Source organism: Rutilus rutilus, assembly GCF_951802725.1.
Source record: "Rutilus rutilus genome assembly, chromosome: 13".
NCBI classification, from domain to species: Eukaryota; Metazoa; Chordata; class Actinopteri; order Cypriniformes; family Leuciscidae; genus Rutilus; species Rutilus rutilus.
Genome location: NC_140218.1, coordinates 33,131,247 through 33,154,960, shown reverse-complemented (window position 1 = coordinate 33,154,960; position 23,714 = coordinate 33,131,247). Strand labels below are relative to the sequence as shown.

The 23,714-nt window shown below is 38.2% G+C and overlaps 1 protein-coding gene across 1 annotated transcript; it reads right to left on the bottom strand.

Moving 5' to 3' along the window:
* Positions 1 to 1,989: 1,989 nt before the first annotated feature.
* rabggta (Rab geranylgeranyltransferase subunit alpha) lies at positions 1,990 to 23,048 on the bottom strand. Its single transcript, XM_084427399.1, has 17 exons — positions 22,904 to 23,048; positions 22,485 to 22,508; positions 19,489 to 19,599; positions 19,291 to 19,415; positions 17,488 to 17,675; positions 17,157 to 17,387; positions 16,757 to 16,840; positions 16,584 to 16,666; positions 16,268 to 16,363; positions 15,422 to 15,527; positions 15,294 to 15,345; positions 12,017 to 12,105; positions 11,789 to 11,877; positions 11,410 to 11,526; positions 8,492 to 8,605; positions 4,908 to 4,995; positions 1,990 to 2,822 (listed from the first exon to the last, which is right to left on the bottom strand). Exons 2-17 carry the CDS (start codon positions 22,485 to 22,487, stop codon positions 2,674 to 2,676), a joined length of 1,725 nt encoding a protein of 574 aa, XP_084283525.1. The 5' UTR covers positions 22,488 to 22,508; positions 22,904 to 23,048; the 3' UTR covers positions 1,990 to 2,673.
* Positions 23,049 to 23,714: the final 666 nt, after the last annotated feature.

Below are 23,714 nucleotides of genomic sequence, written 5' to 3'. Positions count from 1 at the left end.
CTTTTACTATTATATATAGGGTAGGGCTACGAACCTGTGTGAGGATTGCGTGAGAACTGGTTGAACAGGATGACTGAAATGTTTAAAAAAATCATGCAATACTGTAGGAGTAATTCTGGGCATGGAAGATGACACATCAGTCAGCCTGGTCATGCTGGTCAAAAAAGGCATGGGTAGTATCGAGACAGTACATAAATCTAAAACTGAATGGATAAACCATTGCTTCTTTTGGTGGCAACACAGCAGACAGACAGAGAGACATTAAAAACATTAGAAATCTACAAATCCTGTAACTGGAATACACAAATCACCTCATTCAGTGCTTTGAATTGTCATAGTCATTTAGTGATCATTAAAATACAACATCACAGGCAAACCAGTTCTTAATGCACGCAAAAGCGTGCTCTGTTATGAATCAACAACCACAAAGGCATCAATAATTACTGATAATAACAATAACACATATAATTGCTATACTAAATGGCAAAAACAGTGATGCACAGAATGCACTTTGCCTTGTTGTGGTCATACACATCACAACTATGAATTCTTCAAATGCCCACCTGAACCCATGCTTTACATTTTAAAAGGAAGTTATGATGGTCAAAAATGTCTGATTCTGATGGATTCTGTATTGCCCTAAAACATGGCTAGAAATGAATATAACATAGGAATATTTGGACTTGAAGTCATGCTGCTTCTCTCCACCGATTTCTGCTTACATGCTGAATATTCTGATTATCAGAAGTTAATATCTTTCCAGATAACATTTTCCGGTCCCACTTTTATATTAGGTGTCTTTAATTACTATGTACTAACATTTAAATTAATAATTTGATACAATGCACTTATTGTGTACATACATGTTTTTACATTGTACTTATATTTAAAAAATGGTTGCATTTATAATTACATCTATATATATATATTTTTTTTTTAATGCAAGTACATAGTAGGCCTAGTCAAAGGCACTAGAGATGATATGCATACAGTGCAATGCATAAGTTTAGACACCCATGCTAAAGTTGACTAAAAAGAGGAATAAAAAATCATATTTTGGAAATTGAACTTAATGCCTTAATTTAAAAAATTAGGAAAAATCCAACCTTTAAGGACACCAATTTTCTTTGTGAATGAATAATGTATCGTAAATAAATAAATGTTCTTCCTTAAAATACATGGTGCATAAGTGAGTACACCCCTATGTTAAATTCCCATAGAGGCAGGCAGATTTTTAAGTATTTTTTTTTTTTTTAATTTTAGGATACTATGCATCCTGATAAAGTTCCCTTGGCCTTTGGAATTAAAATAGCCCCACATCATCACATAGCCTTCACCATACCTAGAGATTGGCATGGGGTACTTTCCATAAGATCATCTCTCAATGCAAATCAAACTAGCTTTTAGGCTAACTGAAATAAAACCATGCCAATCTCTAGGTATGGTGAAGGCTATGTGATGATGTGGGGCTATTTTAATTCTAAAGGCCAAGGGAACTTTATCAGGATGCATAGTATCCTACATTTAAAAAAAAAAAAAAAACTTAAAAATAAAAATCTGCCTGCCTCTATGGGAATTTAACATAGGGGTGTACTCACTTATGCACCCTGTATTTTAAGGAAGAACATTTATTTATTTACGATACATTATTCATTCACAAAGAAAATTGGTGTCCTTAAAGGTTGGATTTTTCCTAATTTTTTAAATTAAGGCATTAAGTTCAATTTCCAAAATATGATTTTTTATTCCTCTTTTTAGTCAACTTTAGCATGGGTGTATTCACTTATGCATTGCACTGTATCTTAATGACTGAACAAATCATCGCATCGATATAAAGCACATAACATCGGGGAACTTGTTCCTTAAATTGGTGCTTGCAGTCATATTTGCACGACACTTTGCATCTGAACATAGTCTTGAATAAGAGCCCACAGACTAATATGTACAGTGTGTCGTCATCAAAGAATTAGACCCAACTGGACACAAACATGGGGAAGAAGAAACATGAGTCTTTATTGGCGTGAATATCTTCACCGATACATCGCAAGAACAATAAACAGGACCTTCAGAACTTTAAGGGTTAAAAGTAAAAGCAGATGTTGTGAAACATCTCTCTCTATCAGCATGCAGTGCGGTGTTCATAGTGGTCAAACTTGATTTGAAATGAGAACCGTCATTTATCACACACAGACACACAGACACACAGGATGCTGACTGTTTTTAAAGGCACAGTTCACCAATTTTTTTGTGTGTAAATTTCTCTCATGTCTGTGTCTACAGTTAAATATAATTTATTTTAATAAAATTAGGACTGTTATTGTATGGAAAAGAGCAGCATGAACATTCATCAAAATATACGTAAATACAAATACATACGGCCTAACAAATGGCTGACTTTTCATTCATTTCTGGGTGAACTATCACTTTAAGTCCGATCAGGTTCAGCACATGAGGTACAGGTTTAGAAATGGTTAGTGAACTTTAATTAGTATCTAAAGCAGTACATGTAGTAAGTCAGTGACACACACACACACACACACACACACACACACACACACACACACACACACACACACACACACACACACACACACACACACACACACACACACACACACACACACACACACACACACACACACACACACACACACACACACACACACACACACATCAAAGAGACAGGGCGGTAACCAATGGCAAAAGCTGGCTGAGCTCAGACTCTATGTTGGCAGCTTTGTGGACAGGGTTTCCACGCAGATCCAGTCTGGTCAGTTTAACGCAGGACACCAATGATTCAAGATCAGACAGTTTACAGATTTCTGAGAAATGCATTAAGAAAACACTTTTTACAGTTACAACACACACACACAAGATGTAAATTACACACTTAAAATCTCAGATCAGATAATTAGATACACTTTATTTCAATGGCCCAGTTTAGACATTCTACTGACTACAAGTAACTTTGCAACTACATGTCAACTCATCCTACTAACCCGAACCCTGACAGCCTGCTAATGCTCTAATGAGAGTTAAGGCCTCATTATACTTCTGCGTCGGACATACGCCGGAGCCTATACGCCGTAGGCAACGTGTTGGTTTTAATTGATACTTCTGTGTCGTTGTCCGCGTTGACGCGCACCTGGGGAGCATGTGAAACCCCGAGGGAGGGGTTCTGGCAGACCAATCACAGCGCTTGTGTTCGCGTAGAATTGACGCGTTGTTACATTTTTGGAGAGGTGCACGTCAGGGTACGCCGAAGGGTACGCGCGCTACACACAGCCTACGACGTAGCTACGGCGGCAGTTCGACGCAGAAGTATAAATAGGCCTTTAGTTTACATGTAGTTGCAAAGTTACTGATAGTTAGTAGGATGTCTAAAGTTGACCATCGAAATTAAGTGTAACCGATACAGTATAATACACATCCTTAACTGGTAAAAGAGACATCTAAATATAGTCGTGTAATATTATGTTTAATTTATGTGTTTTAATACTGTTTAATATTTAATACGTTTGTTTAATATATATTTATACTACCATTCAAAAGTTTGGGGTCAATAAGACTTAATTTATTTGAGCAAAATACAGTAAAAATAGTTATAATGTGAAATATTATTAAACATATGCTGAATATGTTGCTCAAGAAACATATTACTTTTACAATCTTTTATGAATAGATTTTTTTTTGTATCATTATAAATGTCTTGATTGTCACTTTAATTGACACAAATTGATCAATTTAATATATCCTTCCTGAAAAAAAGTATAAATTTCTTATAAAACAATATAATAATATAGTAAAACTCATAATAACAATATATTAATGCATATTATTTGTAATATAATAATATAGTAAAACAAAATTCATAGTAATCAACTCGCACAATATTTGCAATTAAAACTATTTTAAATGTACTGGAAAATAAAGGGTCTGGAAAACACGTGCAGCGTGACAGAAACAGTAATGACTTACAATTTAATGAGCATTTGTGTAGCATCAGGCACTGCTAATGTTATAATGGGTTTAATCTAGTTTTATTCTAGTTGTTATCACACAAGGCTAAATCCCGCACCGGCTCTGACACCAGAAAACGGTGTTGAGCTTAAAGGGATAGTTCACCCAAAAATGAAAATTCTGTCAGTAATTACTCACCCTCATGTTGTTCCAACCCCGTAAGACCTTCGTTCATCTTCAGAACACAAATTAAGATATTTTTGATTAAATCTGAGAGCTGGATCACTCCTCCATAGGCTTCTAAGGGACTGAAACTTGCTGGCCCAGAAAATGTATTAAAGACATCGTTAATATAGTCCAAGTGACTCCAGTGACTCAATCTTAAGTTTATAAAGCGACGAGAATACTTTTTGTGCGCAAAAACAAACAAAAATAATGACTTTATTCCACTTTTCATTTCCTTCTCGTAGCGCGTCTGTGTTGCACGTCACCAAGTATCACACATGACCAGCGTCGGCCAATAGTGAGCCTACGTGGTGACGTGCAACACAGACGCGCTACGCTTAAACACTACGTGAAAAGACCCGAGGCCCAGAGAGAAGGAAATGAAAAGTGGAATAAAGTCGTTATTTTTGTTTGTTTTTGCGCACAAAAAGTATTCTCGTCGCTTTATAAACTTAAGATTGAGCCACTGGAGTCACTTGGACTATATTAACGATGTCTTTAATACATTTTCTGGGCCAGCAAGTTTCGGTTCCTTAGAAGCCTATGGAGGAGTTAGACAACTCTCAGATTTAATCAAAAATATCTTAATTTGTGTTCCGAAGATGAACGAAGGTCTTACGGGGTTGGAACAACATGAGGGTGAGTAATTACTGACAGAATTTTCATTTTTGGGTGAACTAACCCTTTAACGCATATTTGTATTTTTTTGAAGAAAAGGATACGATTGTTCTTCAGAGAAACCTCCTCTAGTTTAGGCAGATGATACAGTCCCTCCAGGCTTTCAATGGCGTTATCATCGGCCTCCAGCACCTGAAGCATTAAACCACTCCATGTCAAGCGCAACTCGCCATTTTACAATGTGATCATTTGATAGAAACACTGAGTTAGGGGGATGTTCACACAGAATGCATTTTTGCACTTTCCAAAGTTTCGAGCCACTCAGCATTTTCACAGCCCACAATTCTGACATCGATACCATGGGGAAAAACTGCCTTATAGATTATTTTAATGTTATCTCATGATTTGGCAGCAGGTTTATTAGGCTGCTGTCACTTTAAGACCTGACGCACAGATCCATTACACTGATACACACGCGCTTTCTTTCTCAACTGTTTACGTTCACTTAAAACATATGTGAATACTCGCTAAGACTGGCATTTTGACATTATTTTGTGTGTATTTGACGGTTTAAGTGCAATAAATAGAGAAAAAGAACTCAATTTAGTACTGAGAGGCGTCTTTACGTGCCACACTTTGGGTGTGAGCTCAAAATCTGTGGGAATGAGTAAAATTATGTGCAATACACGCAATCCCACGCCTAAATTCAAGCCCAGTAACAGCAACAATATTACTCCGGAGCAAATGAAGTAAGTGAGTGAGAGGAGGCGGGTTTGTGTGTCACTCGCCGGCAGAGAGATTGGAGATGCGCTGTCATATATCACAGCTATTCAGTGTTTTCAACCAGATAAGGTTTATTTTAGGTTTCAGACATTTAAATACACACAAGTATTAGCAAAACAGCATTTATAGTGTGTAAAATACACACTGATGTCTATGGAAGCGGCAATAACAATCCTTTCAATTATAAATTGATGATGTGTTTAGATACACATTGTGTAGGCAACTATAACATCTACTCTGTTCTTCTCACACTTCACCAGCCACTTACTTTAATGTATTTCGGGAGAAGTGGATGAATTGACGTGTTGTAGGCCTAAATCTGACAGATACACTTCTCTGAACTGCGGTGTGTACTAACATGGCGCCCATTGTGTGTTATAGATCAACTAACATGAATCATGATCATGATAATGTGAATGTGAACATATGCTGATATGTTGCTCAAGAAACATATTACTTTTACAATCTTTGATGAATAGAAAGTTCCAAAAAAACACTTGTATCATTATAGTCCTGTTACTTTATCCTCTACAGTAAAAGACCTGGGTGTTATACTAGATTGCAACCTGTCTTTTGAAAATCATATTTCATATGTTACAAAAACAGCCTTTTTCCACCTTAGAAACATTGCTAAGCTACGTAATATGCAATCAGTTTCTGATGCAGAAAAGTTAGTTCATGCATTCATGACCTCGAGACTAGATTACTGTAATGCTTTATTAGCCGGTTGTCCTGCATCCTCAATAAACAAGCTACAGTTAGTCCAGAATGCCGCCGCTAGAGTTCTTACTAGATCAAGAAAATATGATCATATAACACCGATTTTAACATCACTGCATTGGTTACCTATAAAGTCCCGTATTAATTACAAGGTATTGCTACTGACTTATAAAGCCCTAAACGGCTTAGCTCCAGTCTATTTAACGGATCTTCTATCGCCCTATAATCCATCGCGCTCTTTAAGATCACTAAATTCGAGGCTTTTGGTCATACCTAGGATATCCAGAACCACCAAAGGAGGGAGAGCATTTACACATTTAGCTCCTAAACTCTGGAATAGTCTTCCTGATACTGTTCGTTGCTCAGACTCGCTCTCCCAGTTTAAAACTAGGTTAAAGTCGCATCTCTTCAGCCAGGCATTCATATAATATTTTTAATCTTACAGTTAAATCCGGTCTCTAGTTCATAAACGCCAGAGGAGAACTGGTCCCCGACTGAGCCTGGGTTCTCCCAAGGTTTTTTTTTCTCCATTGGGTCACATGATGGACTTTTAGGACACCATTAGGTCACCTGGTGGAGTTTTAGGTCACCATTAGGTCACTTGATGGAGTTTTAGGACACCATTAGGTCACCTGATGGAGTTTTAGGACACCATTAGGTCACCTGATGGAGTTTTAGGTCACCATTAGGTCACTTGATGGAGTTTTAGGACACCATTAGGTCACCTGATGGAGTTTTAGGTCACCATTAGGTCACTTGATGGAGTTTTAGGACACCATTAGGTCACTTGATGGAGTTTTAGGACACCATTAGGTCACTTGATGGAGTTTTAGGACACCATTAGGTCACCTGATGGAGTTTTAGGACACCATTAGGTCACCTGATGGAGTTTTAGGTCTCCATTAGGTCACATGATGGAGTTTTAGGACACCATTAGGTCACCTGATGGAGTTTTAGGACACCATTAGGTCACTTGATGGAGTTTTAGGTCACCATTAGGTCACTTGATGGAGTTTTAGGTCTCCATTAGGTCACATGATGGAGTTTTAGGACACCATTAGGTCACCTGATGGAGTTTTAGGACACCATTAGGTCACCTGATGGAGTTTTAGGTCACCATTAGGTCACTTGATGGAGTTTTAGGTCTCCATTAGGTCACCTGATGGGGTTTTAGGTCACCATTAGGTCACTTGATGGAGTTTTTCGGTTCCTTGCCACTGTTGCCTTTGGCTTACTCAGTTGGGGATATTCTGGGGATATTTAATTTAATTTTATCAATCAATAAATTCCACTAGAAACAAACCTTGTTGTATTATTTTAATTGAATACTGTGAAGCTGCTTTGATACAATCTGTATTGTGAAAAGCGCTATACAAATATACTTGACTTGACTTATAATTGTCTTGATTGACACTTTAATTGACATGTCGATGTCCCTACAATAACAGACCGGCGTAGCCTACATCTAATAAATTGTTCATTCAAGAACGTTGTGCAAGTTTACTGCAACAAGAGAGCCGCGAACTTCACATACTTTTGATTTGAAACCCAGCCTTCAGCTGATCCTGAGCGCTCACTGCCACAGCTGTTAACATGAAGGCGTTCTTCTTCCTCGAGGGGTTTCGCGTCACAGCATTAAAGGTGATGCGTTCTAAAATAATGCTCAGCTTGTGCAAGACGTGCAATAACTCAGGAGAGGTGTGTATTTTGCCAGAGAAGGCAAAAAATGTGAAAAGAATTGCTGAAATGTAAAGCTGGTTTGTAGCACACCAAGAAGACAGACTACTTTGCTGTTAGTTCTGTAACTGTTATTTAGTGTTATTGTAGTTGGCTTAGGTTTTATTGTGAATTTGTTGTGTTTTGTATTTAGGCTACTTATATTTATTTCATTTAATTTAACATTTTAATATATTACATTTTAAGAATTTGTAATTTTTTCAATAAAATAAAGCCGTGCTTTAATGTCATTTTGAGGCTCTTTTTTTTTTTAAGTATCGGTTCAGGCACTGTTTAGGCACCGGTACCGTTTTAAAAGTATCGATTTGGCACCGGTGAAACAAACAAAAACCCAAACGATACCCAACCCTACCGGCGTCTCTCTTGTTTTAACAGCGAAAACGCATTCTGTGTGAGGGGTTCCGGACACTGATTTGTGGGAAAATGAGGAAAAGAAGCATGGGTTCACCTCTAGGCACTGCAACATAGCAAACTGAGGTGGCAGCCGCACAAGCTGATTGGAGGAGAGGTTGATATGTGTCACCAAGAGAAGCTGATCAAGGTGACACAAGGTCGTCAGGTTCTGATGGAGAGAGAGAGAGAGAGAGAGAGAGAGAGAGAGAGAGAGAGAGAGAGAGAGAGAGAGAGAGAGAGAGAGAGAGAGAGAGAGAGAGAGAGAGAGTTTAAGTTCATCTTTGGTTTCAATGATGAAACCAAAAAAAACTAAAAACAAAAGGACTGAAAAGGACAGAACATGTTCTGCAGAAGGATGTGGTCAACGCCAGAGAAGCACTGTTTGAAAGTAAGAAAACAAGTAAGGCATGTATGACACATGTTATACTGGTGATATAGATTGTGAGGTGGATCACTACTGTAATCCACATTTAGTCTGATACACAGGGTGTGACAGCTGTTGTCACTCCCCTGACAGACACAAGGGAGAGTTGTGTGTTTTTACTGTGATTCAGGAGAACACACACATGGGTGTTTCTATGTAACTGCATAGTGAATCTGACAGTTACTCTATTTCTTAACCTTTTCTAGGCACACCCAAAAAATATTGTAGTTTGTCATTCTTTGTATAGAAGAGAATTTATGCCACACTGAAATGAAATCGTTCATAGAAACAACATTAAATACAAAACACCCATTCACAGAAAATAAATAAAAACATGGAAACATAGCCATTTTTTTCTTGAATAATAATGAAAAATGTGTACATTGTTTTATTTATACCAGAAACTTTCAGAACAAACTAACTAACTAAATTGCTGCTATCAATGTAGAATAGAAAACCAATTTTACTACAATGAATGTATACTTCATATGTTTGGTTGAAGTTTTTTTATTCTTTACCATTCAACATTTTTCGGCATGAATTCCATTTGATCTGCTCAGCAAACCCTCAGAAACTATATTAAATCATAAAATATTCTTGCCTTTAAAACATTCACAAAAATGATCCACATCTTATGATCATTGCTGCCGATGCACAATTTTTATTTTGGTGTATTTAAGACTCAATAAGTTGAGTGCAAACATAGTTTAACAGGATATCATGTTCAAAATGTGCTCTATTAAATGGCTGAAAGGCCTATCAAAGATTTAGAAAATCAAATGACTATTATTTCTCACGTGCAAATGGTTGAGTAAGACCATCTCATTGTTTATTACTCATGTATCTGTCATGCCATTCAATTTCACACGAGTGAAAACATTTAAACAATTCAGTCACGTTCATTACGTCAAGCACATTAAGATTAAAACATCCTGGTCATTTATGGGAATACTGTAAGCTTACAATAAATATATTTATTTAATAACTACAACCTCACATATTTTAATATTTAGTTAAATTAACACATTAACCAGGTCAAGATTATTTTAGTAAATGAAAATTTAAACTATTAATAATAATAATAATTTTTTTAATATTCATGCCTCTGAAACTTTCAAAAATAACATTAAAAAAATAATAGCGCTGTATTAATGAAGGCAGATCTGAAAGCAACTGATTTGCAATTGTCAGTCTTGCATTGTCACCCTGCCTCACACACATTACAGCAATTTAAGATTTTAAAGTCATTTTATTATTAAAAAAATAAAATAAATGCTTTCATAAATCGTTCACAATAACACCAGCATTAAGAAAATGAATGTAAAAAAATGAATTCCGACTTTAAAATTACCCCCAAATAACGGCGAAGAGCAATTAAACTGTTAAAAAGTCCAGCTTGAACTTAATTTATGAATATTTATTATTTAGTTTTTATCTTAATTATGCATTAAGAAGATGTCTTCATCATATACGGGTAAATGAGAACATAAATGAAAAGAAATTAAGGCGAGACACTACAGGTGAATAGGGTAACATTTTTAACTAGCAGATATCACCATGAAACTTTCCCAGTTGATTACCTACATTAAGATGAGAAAAAAAATGTAATACAAGTTTTCTGTAATTTAATGTTTAAATATGCAAATCAGGCAATATCTAATCAAATATGCACTAATTTGCAAAGATTTTAAAAAACGATATCTGAGTATTGGATAAAGTCAGGTTAAAAATAATTTTTTCATTGTGTTCACATATTAGATGGGAAAAAAATGACAGTGGGATTTATAGATATCTACTTTTGTTATCCTGTAAATCAGAAAATACTGTCAATAGCCTTAAAAAAATGATTTTCGCCATGTTTTTTGGAATAAAATGTTATATAAATCAGGCTAGGAATAATATATTTACAAATCCCTCTGTAAATGTCTTCATAATATAACTAGGTACAAGACTGGAAAGTTTGGTGTATATAGGTGCTACAGAAGTGGAGATTTCGGACTTGGAGTATGAGAGAAAAGTCATTTTGAGAAAACGGGCTTTAAAGATTTATCATCAGCCAATGAGATTGCGCATTCAGCCCTTTTACTTTCACGATTGGTTGCTGATAAAAAGGAAATGACCATATTTGGATCCGACAGGATTGTACAGGAGAGAGAGAGCTTCCTAACGGTGTGTGTGATGACAGGGTGACGGCAGAGATCGCGGAGCAGCGTGTTGATTTACAACGCTAACTTTTATTGAATTTATGAGAAATCTACAGACGCAAACAGACAAAGTGTGTAAAATAAAGACCTAAATGTGTATTTCGGACTTTTTTTCAACACAAGTCTGAAAGAAGACATTTTATTGAAGACAAATATCCAAAAATCTCAAAATTGACCAGTAAAAAAAAAAAACTATGTTTTTGCCTGCCGTGTCTCGCCTTAAGAAAACAAAAATTAAGATGAAGAAATCTTCAGTGGAAAGTTTCATTGAAAATAAAGCAAATAAAAAACTAAATGAAAAACTGGAAACTATAACGATCTCAGTCCCGGGTCGGCCGCTCTTACCTTATTGGAAAGGCTGAAGACGCGCACCTCTGCGTACTCCATTTTCAGGATGGTGTTTTCAATCAGGAACTTGCTGCACAAATCACTGTAGTAGGAAGAGCGCATGGGGTCCACTTCCTGTGAGAGCGAGGAAAAGACCAATCACACGGCTTACAAAGGCAAACGGCACTATCACTGATGCCTAAGTGAGGGGTTTCGGGTTTGAACAAACACCTGACATCAAGTGTTCAACTCTGCACATCATTTGTGCCACAGGCATGATTGACACAGATATAAACCAAGGCATTGATTATGTAAATAATTGCCTAAATGATGTACTGTTAGTTCTTCATTATGTCCTGTAGACAGAGCATGTAATGATGCAGGGGTGTGTTCTCACTTTGAGGGACTGGAAATGTGCCAGGGTCTCTTTCTCATGGCCTAAAGGATCCAGAGCTCTCATGAGGAGGATGATTGTCAGCAGACACCCTGAAACACACAGACGTACAACAGCTTCTATTCTCTAAGATGATGTAGGAAATACAAATGCTATGTGAAAGTATGCATGTACAAAACACACACACCTTTATGAAAACGGACGCGCATTTACATTTGTTACATTACTTACATTTGTTCTGAGGCTCGAGCTCCAGCAGCTGATTGCAGGACTGAAGCTCAGCCTGTAGCACTGAACTTTTCTCAACCGACAGCTCACTCCTGCAACACACACACACACACACACACACACACACACACACACACACACACACAGTATGTTTCCATGTTTTATGGGGACTTTCCATAGTCAATTATTTTTATACTGTACAAACTGTATATTCTCTCCACTTACACTAACTCTACCCCTAAACTTACCATCACAAAAAACTTTCTGCATTTTTTTTTTTTAAAACATCACTTAGTTTGATTTATAAGCCGTTTTCCTCATACGGACCAAATTGAGATCTGTTTCTAACATGAAAATTTGGCTTAAAATATTTCTATTTAAATAAATTGTGATTAAATAAAGAGACAGTTTAAGTGCAATATATACACACTTTAAGAATGCAATTATTCACATTGAACTTGGATACTGAACTTGGAAATTAATGTTAATGCATTGCATCAACACGTTTATCATTTTAACACCATTGACATAACAGTTTCATTCTAACTGAAACCGAAACCCCACCCTCTGAAGACATGTCAGCAAACCTGAATCTGTGATTGACAGGCAGAGAGGCCGGGCCACAAACCTGAGAGCTGCTGACAGACTGGGCTGAGATTTATCACTGAGTTCTGCCAGTTAGCTGTGACGTTATGCATCGAATTCCCAAAAATGTTCAACTTTAATTATCAACGCTCAACAGAAATTTGTCCCCATGAGTGAAACATGAATGAGAAGGACATTAGAGTTGTGCTGCGGTAAACACATGTTAGTTACACGTGCAAGATTAAGAACATAAAGTGGGGGGAAAAGTTCAATTATTGCAGATTTACAGTTCAGTTTTGAGAAATACAAAATGTGTTTTAGTGTTTAATAAAAACCTTTTAAAAAATGTATATTCACTGTTTAACTTTTTTATTAAAACTGTATACAGTGAGGAAAATAAGTATTTGAACACCCTGCTATTTTGCAAGTTCTCCCACTTGGAAATCATGGAGGGGTCTGAAATTGTCATCGTAGGTGCATGTCCACTGTGAGAGACATAATCTAAAAAAAAAAAATCCAGAAATCACAATATATGATTTTTTAAACTATTTATTTGTATGATACAGCTGCAAATAAGTATTTGAACACCTGTCTATCAGCTAGAATTCTGACCCTCCAAAGACCTGTTATTCTGCCTTTAAAATGTCCACCTCCACTCCATTTATTATCCTAAATTAGATGCACCTGTTTGAGGTCGTTAGCTGCATAAAGACACCTGTCCACCCCATACAATCAGTAAGAATCCGACTACTAACATGGCCAAGACCAAAGAGCTGTCCAAAGACACTAGAGACAAAATTGTACACCTCCACAAGGCTGGAAAGGGCTACGGGGAAATTGCCAAGCAGCTTGGTGAAAAAAGGTCCACTGTTGGAGCAATCATTAGAAAATGGAAGAAGCTAAATATGACCTCCCTCGGACTGGGGCTCCATGCAAGATCTCACCTCGTGGGGTCTCAATGATCCTAAGAAAGGTGAGAAATCAGCCCAGAACTACACGGGAGGAGCTGGTCAATGACCTGAAAAGAGCTGGGACCACCGTTTCCAAGGTTACTGTTGGTAATACACTAAGACGTCATGGTTTGAAATCATGCATGGCACGGAAGGTTCCCCTGCTTAAACCAGCACATGTCAAGGCCCGTCTTAAGTTTGCCAATGACCATTTGGATGATCCAGAGGAGTCATGGGAGAAAGTCATGTGGTCAGATGAGACCAAAATAGAACTTTTTGGTCATAATTCCACTAAACGTGTTTGGAGGAAGAAGAATGATGAGTACCATCCTAAGAACACCATCCCTACTGTGAAGCATGGGGGTGGTAGCATCATGCTTTGGGGGTGTTTTTCTGCACATGGGACAGGGCGACTGCACTGTATTAAGGAGAGGATGACCGGGGCCATGTATTGTGAGATTTTGGGGAACAACCTCCTTCCCTCAGTTAGAGCATTGAAGATGGGTCGAGGGAGGCTGGGTCTTCCAACATGACAATGACCCGAAGCACACAGCCAGGATAACCAAGGAGTGGCTCTGTCAGAAGCATATCAAGGTTCTGGCGTGGCCTAGCCAGTCTCCAGACCTAAACCCAATAGAGAATCTTTGGAGGGAGCTCAAACTCGGTGTTTCTCAGCGACAGCCCAGAAACCTGACTGATCTAGAGAAGATCTGTGTGGAGGAGTGGGCCAAAATCCCTCCTGCAGTGTGTGCAAACCTGGTGAAAAACTACAGGAAACGTTTGACCTCTGTAATTGCAAACAAAGGCTACTGTACCAAATATTAACATTGATTTTCTCAGGTGTTCAAATACTTATTTGCAGCTGTATCATACAAATAAATAGTTAAAAAATCATACATTGTGATTTCTGGATTTTTTTTTTTTTAGATTATGTCTCTCACAGTGGACATGCACCTACGATGACAATTTCAGATCCCTCCATGATTTCTAAGTGGGAGAACTTGCAAAATAGCAGGGTGTTCAAATACTTATTTTCCTCACTGTATTTCAAATAGTTTTTAATATACACTCTTATCGGTCAAAAGTTTGGGGTTATTTTTTTTGCTTTTGAAAGGCTGCATTTATTTGATCAAAAATACAAGTAATATTATGAAATATTGTTAGTTTTAAATATATGTGAATATATTTTAAAATGTATCAATTTATTCCTGTGATCAAAGCTGTATGTTCAGCATCATTACTCCAGTCTTCAGTGTCACATGATCCTTCAGAAATCATTTTAATATGATGATTTGATGATCAAGAAACATTTCTGATTATTATCAATGTTGAAAACTGCTTCATATTTTTGTGGAAACCGTGATACTTTTTTTTTTTGGTTTCTTTGATATATAAAAATATCAAAAGAACAGTGTTTACTTTAAATAAAAATGTACTGTAGCATTATAAATTTCTTTAATGTCACTTTTTCTCAATTTAATGCATCTTTGCTAAATAAAAGTAAACTCTTTTACTTTTATAAATAATAAAAAAATTAACTCTTAGTGACCCTAAACTTTTAAATGGTAGTGCATTAATAAGGCTGAGATTTATGGACAGATGCAAGTTACCAATAAAATGGCTTAATTCTTTATTTGTTGCATATGCACAATATTAAACTTATGAAGCAGCTCTTCACCTTCACACCTGAGAGATGTAGTGGTCAAAAAAATAATAATAAAACAATTAAAAACACACAGCAGTACCTGAACAGTTCCTGATCAGTGGCAGAGTCTCTGCACCAGCTTTCAGCACAGCCTGAAACATGACGGAGAAGTTCACACACGGTCTCCATCCATCGCTTCATTCACACACGTGTCAGTGTGACGCTCACCTGTGTAGAGAGCACAGTCTCTGTGTGTGTGTTTCTCTGTCCAGTGGACGGTCAGGTTGTGTTCATTACTCATGTCAGTGATGGAGCCGGGAGGAAGATCACACAGCTGACAGAAACAGTTAAAGATCTGTGTGCTTGTGTATGAAAGCTATAGCTCAAGTGTGCTTTACAAACAAAGGAAGAGCTTTTTATTTGGAGAAGAGCATCTGGGACATTCTGCTAAATGTTTTCTTTTTGTGTTTCTTAACTCAAATCAAACCCAAATTAAACACATATGAACAAGCTAATCCAGGTCTTCAGAACTAATATAAAAAGATGCTCAAAAAACATTTTATTTTTCCCATATTTGTCATTGTTGCGGCTCCTCTCTTCCCAGTCTGTCAGTATCGCTCTGTTTAGTTCCTGTCTCTGTGAAGCCCCTCCTTCTGTAAAGCAAACTGTGCACTGATTGGTCAGCTAGATCAGTGTGTTGCGATTGGTCAAGCGATTCGAGCGGGTTTTGGGAAATGTCCCGCCCCTTACCATAACAGCCAGTTTCAACACACTAGTAACTAACTCAACCAGGCCCCGCCCCTTTATTCTACATATGCCTGTGGTGGGAATTATTTAAATGAGGAATATTGTGACACGTTCGTTACCGGGAGAAAACTCATCAAGACTACACTGGAGGCGTTTCAGGGAGTTCAGGAACAGTGACACTGATATATAGAGAATAACTCCTTTGTGCTTTAGCTCAACTTTGCTCAAACAGCAACATTACAGAATAAAGAAAGTCGAAACATAAGCATAACAGGTCCTCTTTAAAACAGGAATGGCACTGCTTGGTGACCCGGAAGTGAAGGATACCCAGACAGGACTGTGGCGGAAACGCGGATGGGCGCACCTCCACTCCACCGGCTGAGGCTGCCCGTCCAACACCAGCATCAGACCCACTGACAGCGCCTGAGAGAGAGAGAGAGAGAGAGAGAGAGAGAGAGAGAGAGAGAGAGAGAGAGAGAGCGAGAGAGAGAGAGCGAGAGCGAGAGCGAGCGAGAGAGAGAGCGAGAGAGCAAGAGAGAGAGCGAGAGAGAGAGAGAGAGAGAGAGAGAGAGAGAGAGAGAGAGACTCATTCACTCTGTGCTGGTTAAATAGTGCTGGTGGATTTCTCTCAGTGGTCACTTACATGAACAGGTTTGGAGAAGGCGACAGACACCCTCTCGCCCTCCCGGCTGACATACACACAGCTGATCATCTCCTCTCGCTCCGCTACACACACACACACACACACACACACAGAAGGGGTGAGCAGACTTGTCACGTCAAATGTGCAGTAAACACTCACACACACACACTCACCTCGGCCCAGCAGCCAGCGGTAGTAGAACCAGGCGCTCTGATCGTTGGGGTCGGTGAAGAAGGCATTATGCGCCAGCTCATATTCTAGAGAAATAAAGACAGAAAACCATTATCTTATCACATGGCTCACTGAAATACCTTTGACTGGTCAAATGCGGTAACCTGAGGACAAATATTTTAGTTAATACCACAACATCCTAGATGCTTGATTCTGATTGGCTGACATATTCTGTGTAATTAGTTTTGCACAGATATGAAGTAGTTGCAGGTCTTGACCATATTATCATGTTACTACTAAATGCAGAGTTTAAAAATACTGCAGTGTTCAGGATGTGCTGAAATTAAGCAGTACGGTAGAAACAGGCGGTCTCGATGCCTTAATGCTTACACACTGCTGTACCTTTCAGAAGCTGCTCCTCACAGACTCTGTGTGAGTGAACCTGAGGCGAGGCGCAGGGGGCGGAGTCCAGGGCCGGCTGGGGGCGGAGCCGAGGCAACAGCGTGCTCCGGTAATGCCAGCTGGAGTAGTTGGAGAAATTGGAGCCGATCAGGCGATCTGTAAACTGCAGCTCCTGCTCGACAGAAACCCCGGACTCTTTGACCACGGTGCGGCGGTAATCCCAGCAGTGGACTGGGGGAAGAGGCGGGAGAAACACACGTCAGCAACAAGAGAAACGTACAAATCTGAGCAACACACAGTCCATTCGGCGAAGGATCTCGCTCAGCCGTACAGTTGCGCTCGTCCAGGCCGAGGCAGCGGTCGCAGAGGCCGAGCTCCCGCGTCCAGTCGGGCCGGGGCAGGCGCGTGTTCACCCAGGTGCGGTGGTGCCAGCAGCCGTAAGACTTGGGGTTCACCTTCAGACAGGCCTCGATGAAGAGCAGCTCAGACTCGTACAGCTTCTGCACCTCGTCCGTCTCGCTGGAGGAGGCGGAGAGAAACAGCTTCAAAATGTTCATTTGTTTTTCATAATGTTAATATAAGCAACTTATAATACACATTACTACTATATCTTGACAGGATGAATTGATATTTTATTGTATAAATATGTAACTTATACAACTGTGTCAATACCTTTAGAAATACTTCATAAACCAGTTAGAAATATTTCATAAACCTGAGTATTTTTTTAGGTCAACAAGCTCACAGCAGTTTTGGTAAGTTTTATAGCTTCTTAATTGTGCTTTTTTTTTGTTTCAGAACCATGATGCTAATAAAAAATTATTATAAAAAATATTTTTCCAAGTATGAAAACCAATAAAAAAAGATTAAAAAATTATCAGAAAACCAAAATGGCTTTACCAATGCAAATATGGTAATAATTATCATTAAATTTTTTTATATTTTTTAGTACAAAAACACATTTTCACCAAACAAAATGGATTTCTGCATTTAATACGTGTGTGGTTTGCATAACTTACAGTACAGGCCAAACGTTTGGAAACATTACTATTTTTAATGTTTTTGAAAGAAGTTTCTTCTGCTCATCAAGCCTGCATTTATTTGATCAAAAATACAGAAAAAAAAGTGTAATATTGTGATAACCTGTGATACTTTTTTAGGATACTTTGAAAAAAAAAAAAGAAGCACATTTTTTAAAAATAGAAACATTACACACTACTGGTCTGTAATTTGGGGTCAGTAATTTTTTTTCTTCCTTTTTTTGAAATAAATCAATACTTTTATTCAGCAAGGATGTGTTACATTGATAAAAAGTGATAGTAAAGACGATTTATATTATTAGAAAATATTTTTTTATTTTGAATAAATGCAGTTCTTTTTAACCTTTTATTCATCAAATATATTAGGCAGCAGAACTGTTTCCAACACTCATAATAAATCAGAATATTAGACTGATTTCTAAAGGATCATGTGATAGACTGGAGTAATGATGCTGAAAGTTCAGCTTTGCATCACAGAAATAAATGATCATTTAAAGTATAATAAATTAAAAACCAATTATTTTAAATTGTAATAATATATCACAATATTACTTTTTTTTTCTGTATTTTTGATCAAATAAATGCAGGCTTGATGAGCAGAAGAAACTTCTTTCAAAAACATTAAAAATAGTAATGTCCAAACTTTTGCCCTGTACTGTACATAACTTATTATAATAATTAGAAAATAAAATGTAATTTTTCAGAAGCCTTGGGTATAAAGAAAAATATTTCTACACAAATAAAAACAAAAACCAAACAATGTTTAGTTAATTTTCACCCAAACAAACAAACAAACAAACAAACAGCACGTGTGACATGCAAATATGGTTATTAGGCAACACCATCATCTTTCAACGCTGTAAGATTATCTGATTGCGATGACAAGTGAACACTAGCTTGTTAACACACGTCATAAATATTTGATGTGCCAGTACACACATGTGGAATCTGATGAGTGACATTCAAGGAAATGAGAGCATGAAAGAAATGCAGCACACCTCAACAGACTACAAAGATTCCTAAGTCAACATAACACTACTACATTCACAGCATAGCAGCGCAGCAACTCATCCCTTGTGTCTGGAGTCTCTCACCGTAACGTCTCCAGGTGCAGGAGGACTTCTCTCCTGTAGTTCCACAGTGTGGCGATGTCCGGGTTTGAGGACAGGAGCAGCTGAGTCAGGTGTAGAGCCTCCTCGTCGTGTTCCCCAGCGCTCCTCTGACACACAGACAGATGAACCGTCACACACTGTCACGCTACACGCTCATTACACACACGGCGCAGAACAAACCTTCTTCAGGACGGCATCGCGAGCCGACACAAACGCCTTCAGCTTCTTCTCCCGCTCTTTCCTCTTCTCCTCCTCCTGCTGCGCTGTTGACTTTATCTTCACACGCCCGTGCTGACAAACACACACAAACACAAACACACACAGGTGTGTGACGCAGAGCTTTACAAGTGCCAGGGGTCCATGGGAAAGTTTACAGGGGGGAATTGTTTTTTATTTTTTTATAAATAAATGAATCATTTTGAAGCTTCCACGTATTTGCAACTTTTTATCTAGCAATTCTGACAAAAAAAAAAAAAAAGTCGCAGTAATCGATAAATAGTCGCAGTAATCTTTTAAATTGTTCTATTCTTTGGCAAAAACAAGCTTGCATAAAATAAGACCTTGATAAAGATAAATAAATACCATTATTGAAACACATCTAACAGCATAGATGTATTTGGTACCGTACCACAGTGAATAGAACAAAAAGTAAAATAATATAACGCAATAGAAACAAAGAATTTTATGCATATTTATACTGTTCATTTTTACACCGTATAATTTGAGATTTATATTAAATCTGATCAACTGATATGATCATAATAAGAACGATCATATTTAGGGGTCCGTCACGATCATATTTAGGGGTCCGTCACATGAGAATGATCATATTTAGCGGTCCGTCACATGAGAATGATCATATTTAGGGGTCCGTCACATGAGAATGAATATATTTAGGGGCCTGTCACATGAGAACGATCATATTTAGGGGTCCGTCACATGAGAATGAATATATTTAGGGGTCCGTCACATGAGAACGATCATATTTAGGGGTCCGTCACATGAGAATGAATATATTTAGGGGTCCGTCACATGAGAACGATCATATTTAGCGGTCCGTCACATGAGAATGAATATATTTAGGGGCCTGTCACATGAGAACGATCATATTTAGGGGTCCGTCACAAGAAAATGGTCATGTTTAGGGGCCTGTCACATAAGAATGAACATATTTAGGAGTCCGTCACATGAGAACGAACATATTTAGGGGTCCGTCACATGAGAATGGTCATATTTAGGGGTCCGTCAGGTGAGAATAAACATATGTAGGGGCCTGTCACATGAGAACGAACATATTTAGGGGTCTGTCACATGAAAATGCACATATGTAGGGGTCCGTCACATGAGAATAAACATATTTAGGGGTCCGTCACATGAGAACGATCATATTTAGGGGTCCGTCACATGAGAATTTATATATTTAGGGGCCTGTCACATGAGAACGATCATATTTAGGGGTCCGTCACAAGAAAATGGTCATGTTTAGGGGCCTGTCACATAAGAATGAACATATTTTGGAGTCCGTCACATGAGAACGAACATATTTAGGGGTCCGTCACATCAGAATGATCATATTTAGGGGTCCGTCACATGAGAATAAACATATGTAGGGGCCTGTCACATGAGAACGATCATATTTAGGGGTCCGTCACATGAAAATTATCATATTTAGGGGTCCGTCACATGAGAATAAACATATGTAGGGGCCTGTCACATGAGAACGATCATATTTAGGGGTCCGTCACAAGAAATTGCACATATGTAGGGGCCTGTCACATGAGAACGATCATATTTAGGGGTCCGTCACATGAGAATGAATATATTTAGGGGTCCGTCACATGAGAACGATCATATTTAGGGGTCCGTCACATGAGAATGAATATATTTAGGGGTCCGTCACATGAGAACGATCATATTTAGCGGTCCGTCACATGAGAATGAATATATTTAGGGGCCTGTCACATGAGAACGATCATATTTAGGGGTCCGTCACAAGAAAATGGTCATGTTTAGGGGCCTGTCACATAAGAATGAACATATTTAGGAGTCCGTCACATGAGAACGAACATATTTAGGGGTCCGTCACATGAGAATGGTCATATTTAGGGGTCCGTCAGGTGAGAATAAACATATGTAGGGGCCTGTCACATGAGAACGAACATATTTAGGGGTCTGTCACATGAAAATGCACATATGTAGGGGTCCGTCACATGAGAATAAACATATTTAGGGGTCCGTCACATGAGAACGATCATATTTAGGGGTCCGTCACATGAGAATTTATATATTTAGGGGCCTGTCACATGAGAACGATCATATTTAGGGGTCCGTCACAAGAAAATGGTCATGTTTAGGGGCCTGTCACATAAGAATGAACATATTTTGGAGTCCGTCACATGAGAACGAACATATTTAGGGGTCCGTCACATCAGAATGATCATATTTAGGGGTCCGTCACATGAGAATAAACATATGTAGGGGCCTGTCACATGAGAACGATCATATTTAGGGGTCCGTCACATGAAAATTATCATATTTAGGGGTCCGTCACATGAGAATAAACATATGTAGGGGCCTGTCACATGAGAACGATCATATTTAGGGGTCCGTCACAAGAAATTGCACATATGTAGGGGCCTGTCACATGAGAAAGATCATATTTAGGGGTCCGTCACAAGAAAATGCACATATGTAGGGGCCTGTCACATGAGAACGATCATATTTAGGGGTCCGTCACATGAAAATGCACATATGTAGGGGTCTGTCACATGAGAAAGATCATATTTAGGGGTCCGTCACAAGAAAATGCACATATGTAGGGGCCTGTCACATGAGAACGATCATATTTAGGGGTCCGTCACATGAAAATGCACATATGTAGGGGCCTGTCACATGAGAACGATCATATTTGGGGGTCCGTCACATGAAAATGCACATATGTAGGGGCCTGTCACATGAGAACGATCATATTTGGGGGTCCGTCACATGAAAATGCACATATGTAGGGGCCTGTCACATGAGAACGATCATATTTAGGGGTCCGTCACATGAAAATGCACATATGTAGGGGCCTGTCACATGAGAACGATCATATTTGGGGGTCCGTCATATGAAAATGGTCATATTTAGGGCAAAGTAGAGAAAATGGCATAGCACTAAAAGGAAGACCAACTCACCATAATTCACCACTTGATTAAGATCTAGAAAAAGGAAAACACAGTAAGGTCAGAGATTTCTTTAATACATGTGCGAAAGCCTGTTAACAGCACACGATACCTCTTGAATCTGAATATGACACACCCATAATAACACAGACTTAATGAAGAGCTCCATCCATGTCAGTTGAAATGTGAATTATCGCATCAGACACAATCTTCCTACCGCTTAAATCGCAATAACACATGAGTGTAGAGCTATAAAGTCATCGCAGGTCTAAACACATCTGGATGATTGATCTGTCATGCTGATGATGCACAATCACTGAAGCTTCACAGCACGCGTTAAACACTGCTTGACCCGAGGGTGCAGTTTCGGGCGAAACATTATATGTCACCTATTAAACAGCTTTGTATGATGAAGAGCGTTTATGTTTTACCTGTGGGTTTGACTTCAGGGAGTGCTGTGCAGGATGTGTAACAAATGCGAACTGTACTACAAACAACTCTTCCGTCGCTTCAAAAACACGTAATCATCGTAAGAGCACTATAGCGCCCTCTAGATAAGAAGACACAAACTGCGTGAGATGTCTGGAAATCTCTGCGTGTGTTTTATGGCCACACTTACTAACTACTTACATAAAAAAATAAGTACAATGTAAAACCATGAATGTACACAATAACTGCATTATATCAAACTGTAACAAATAAATGTTAGTAGCCTATAGTAGTTAAAGACACTTAAGCCTATAAAGTAGGACGAAATTATTACATTATTTTATTTTATTTATACATTTGTATTATATTTTCTCTTTAAACACACACACACACACACACACACACACACACACACACACACATAGAACATTATTAACCAGACATGTTTAATAGACCTAGCTGTATGATAAAGCATGTACATCTGGTTAATAATAATCTTAGTTGCAAAATAATATACGTATCTTTGTTTGTGTGCGTGCTCTCAAGTGCATTCGTCAAATCATTTAATATGTTTGGTTTTTTGCTGATTAGGCTAATTATTCTATATTTTTATTGAAATTTAGTTCAATTAACGAGTAGCAACAAAATAAAATAATTATACTCTAGGTGGCAGAAATGTTTTCATCATTTTCTAGAGTAATCTTTTTGTCCCCACAAATATCAATTTTCTGTCAGAAAGAGCTGTGTAAACGTATACAGGCTTTATACAACATGCATTCAGATGCTCAACACGCACATCCATGTTCTCACGCA

Coding starts and splice junctions, on each gene's coding strand:
- rabggta (XM_084427399.1), bottom strand. Junction 16,841..17,156: donor TGAGGAGCAGCTTCTGAAAG/GTACAGCAGTGT, acceptor TTATTTCTCTAG/AATATGAGCTGGCGCATAAT. Junction 11,527..11,788: donor CACATTTCCAGTCCCTCAAA/GTGAGAACACAC, acceptor TCGCTCTCACAG/GAAGTGGACCCCATGCGCTC.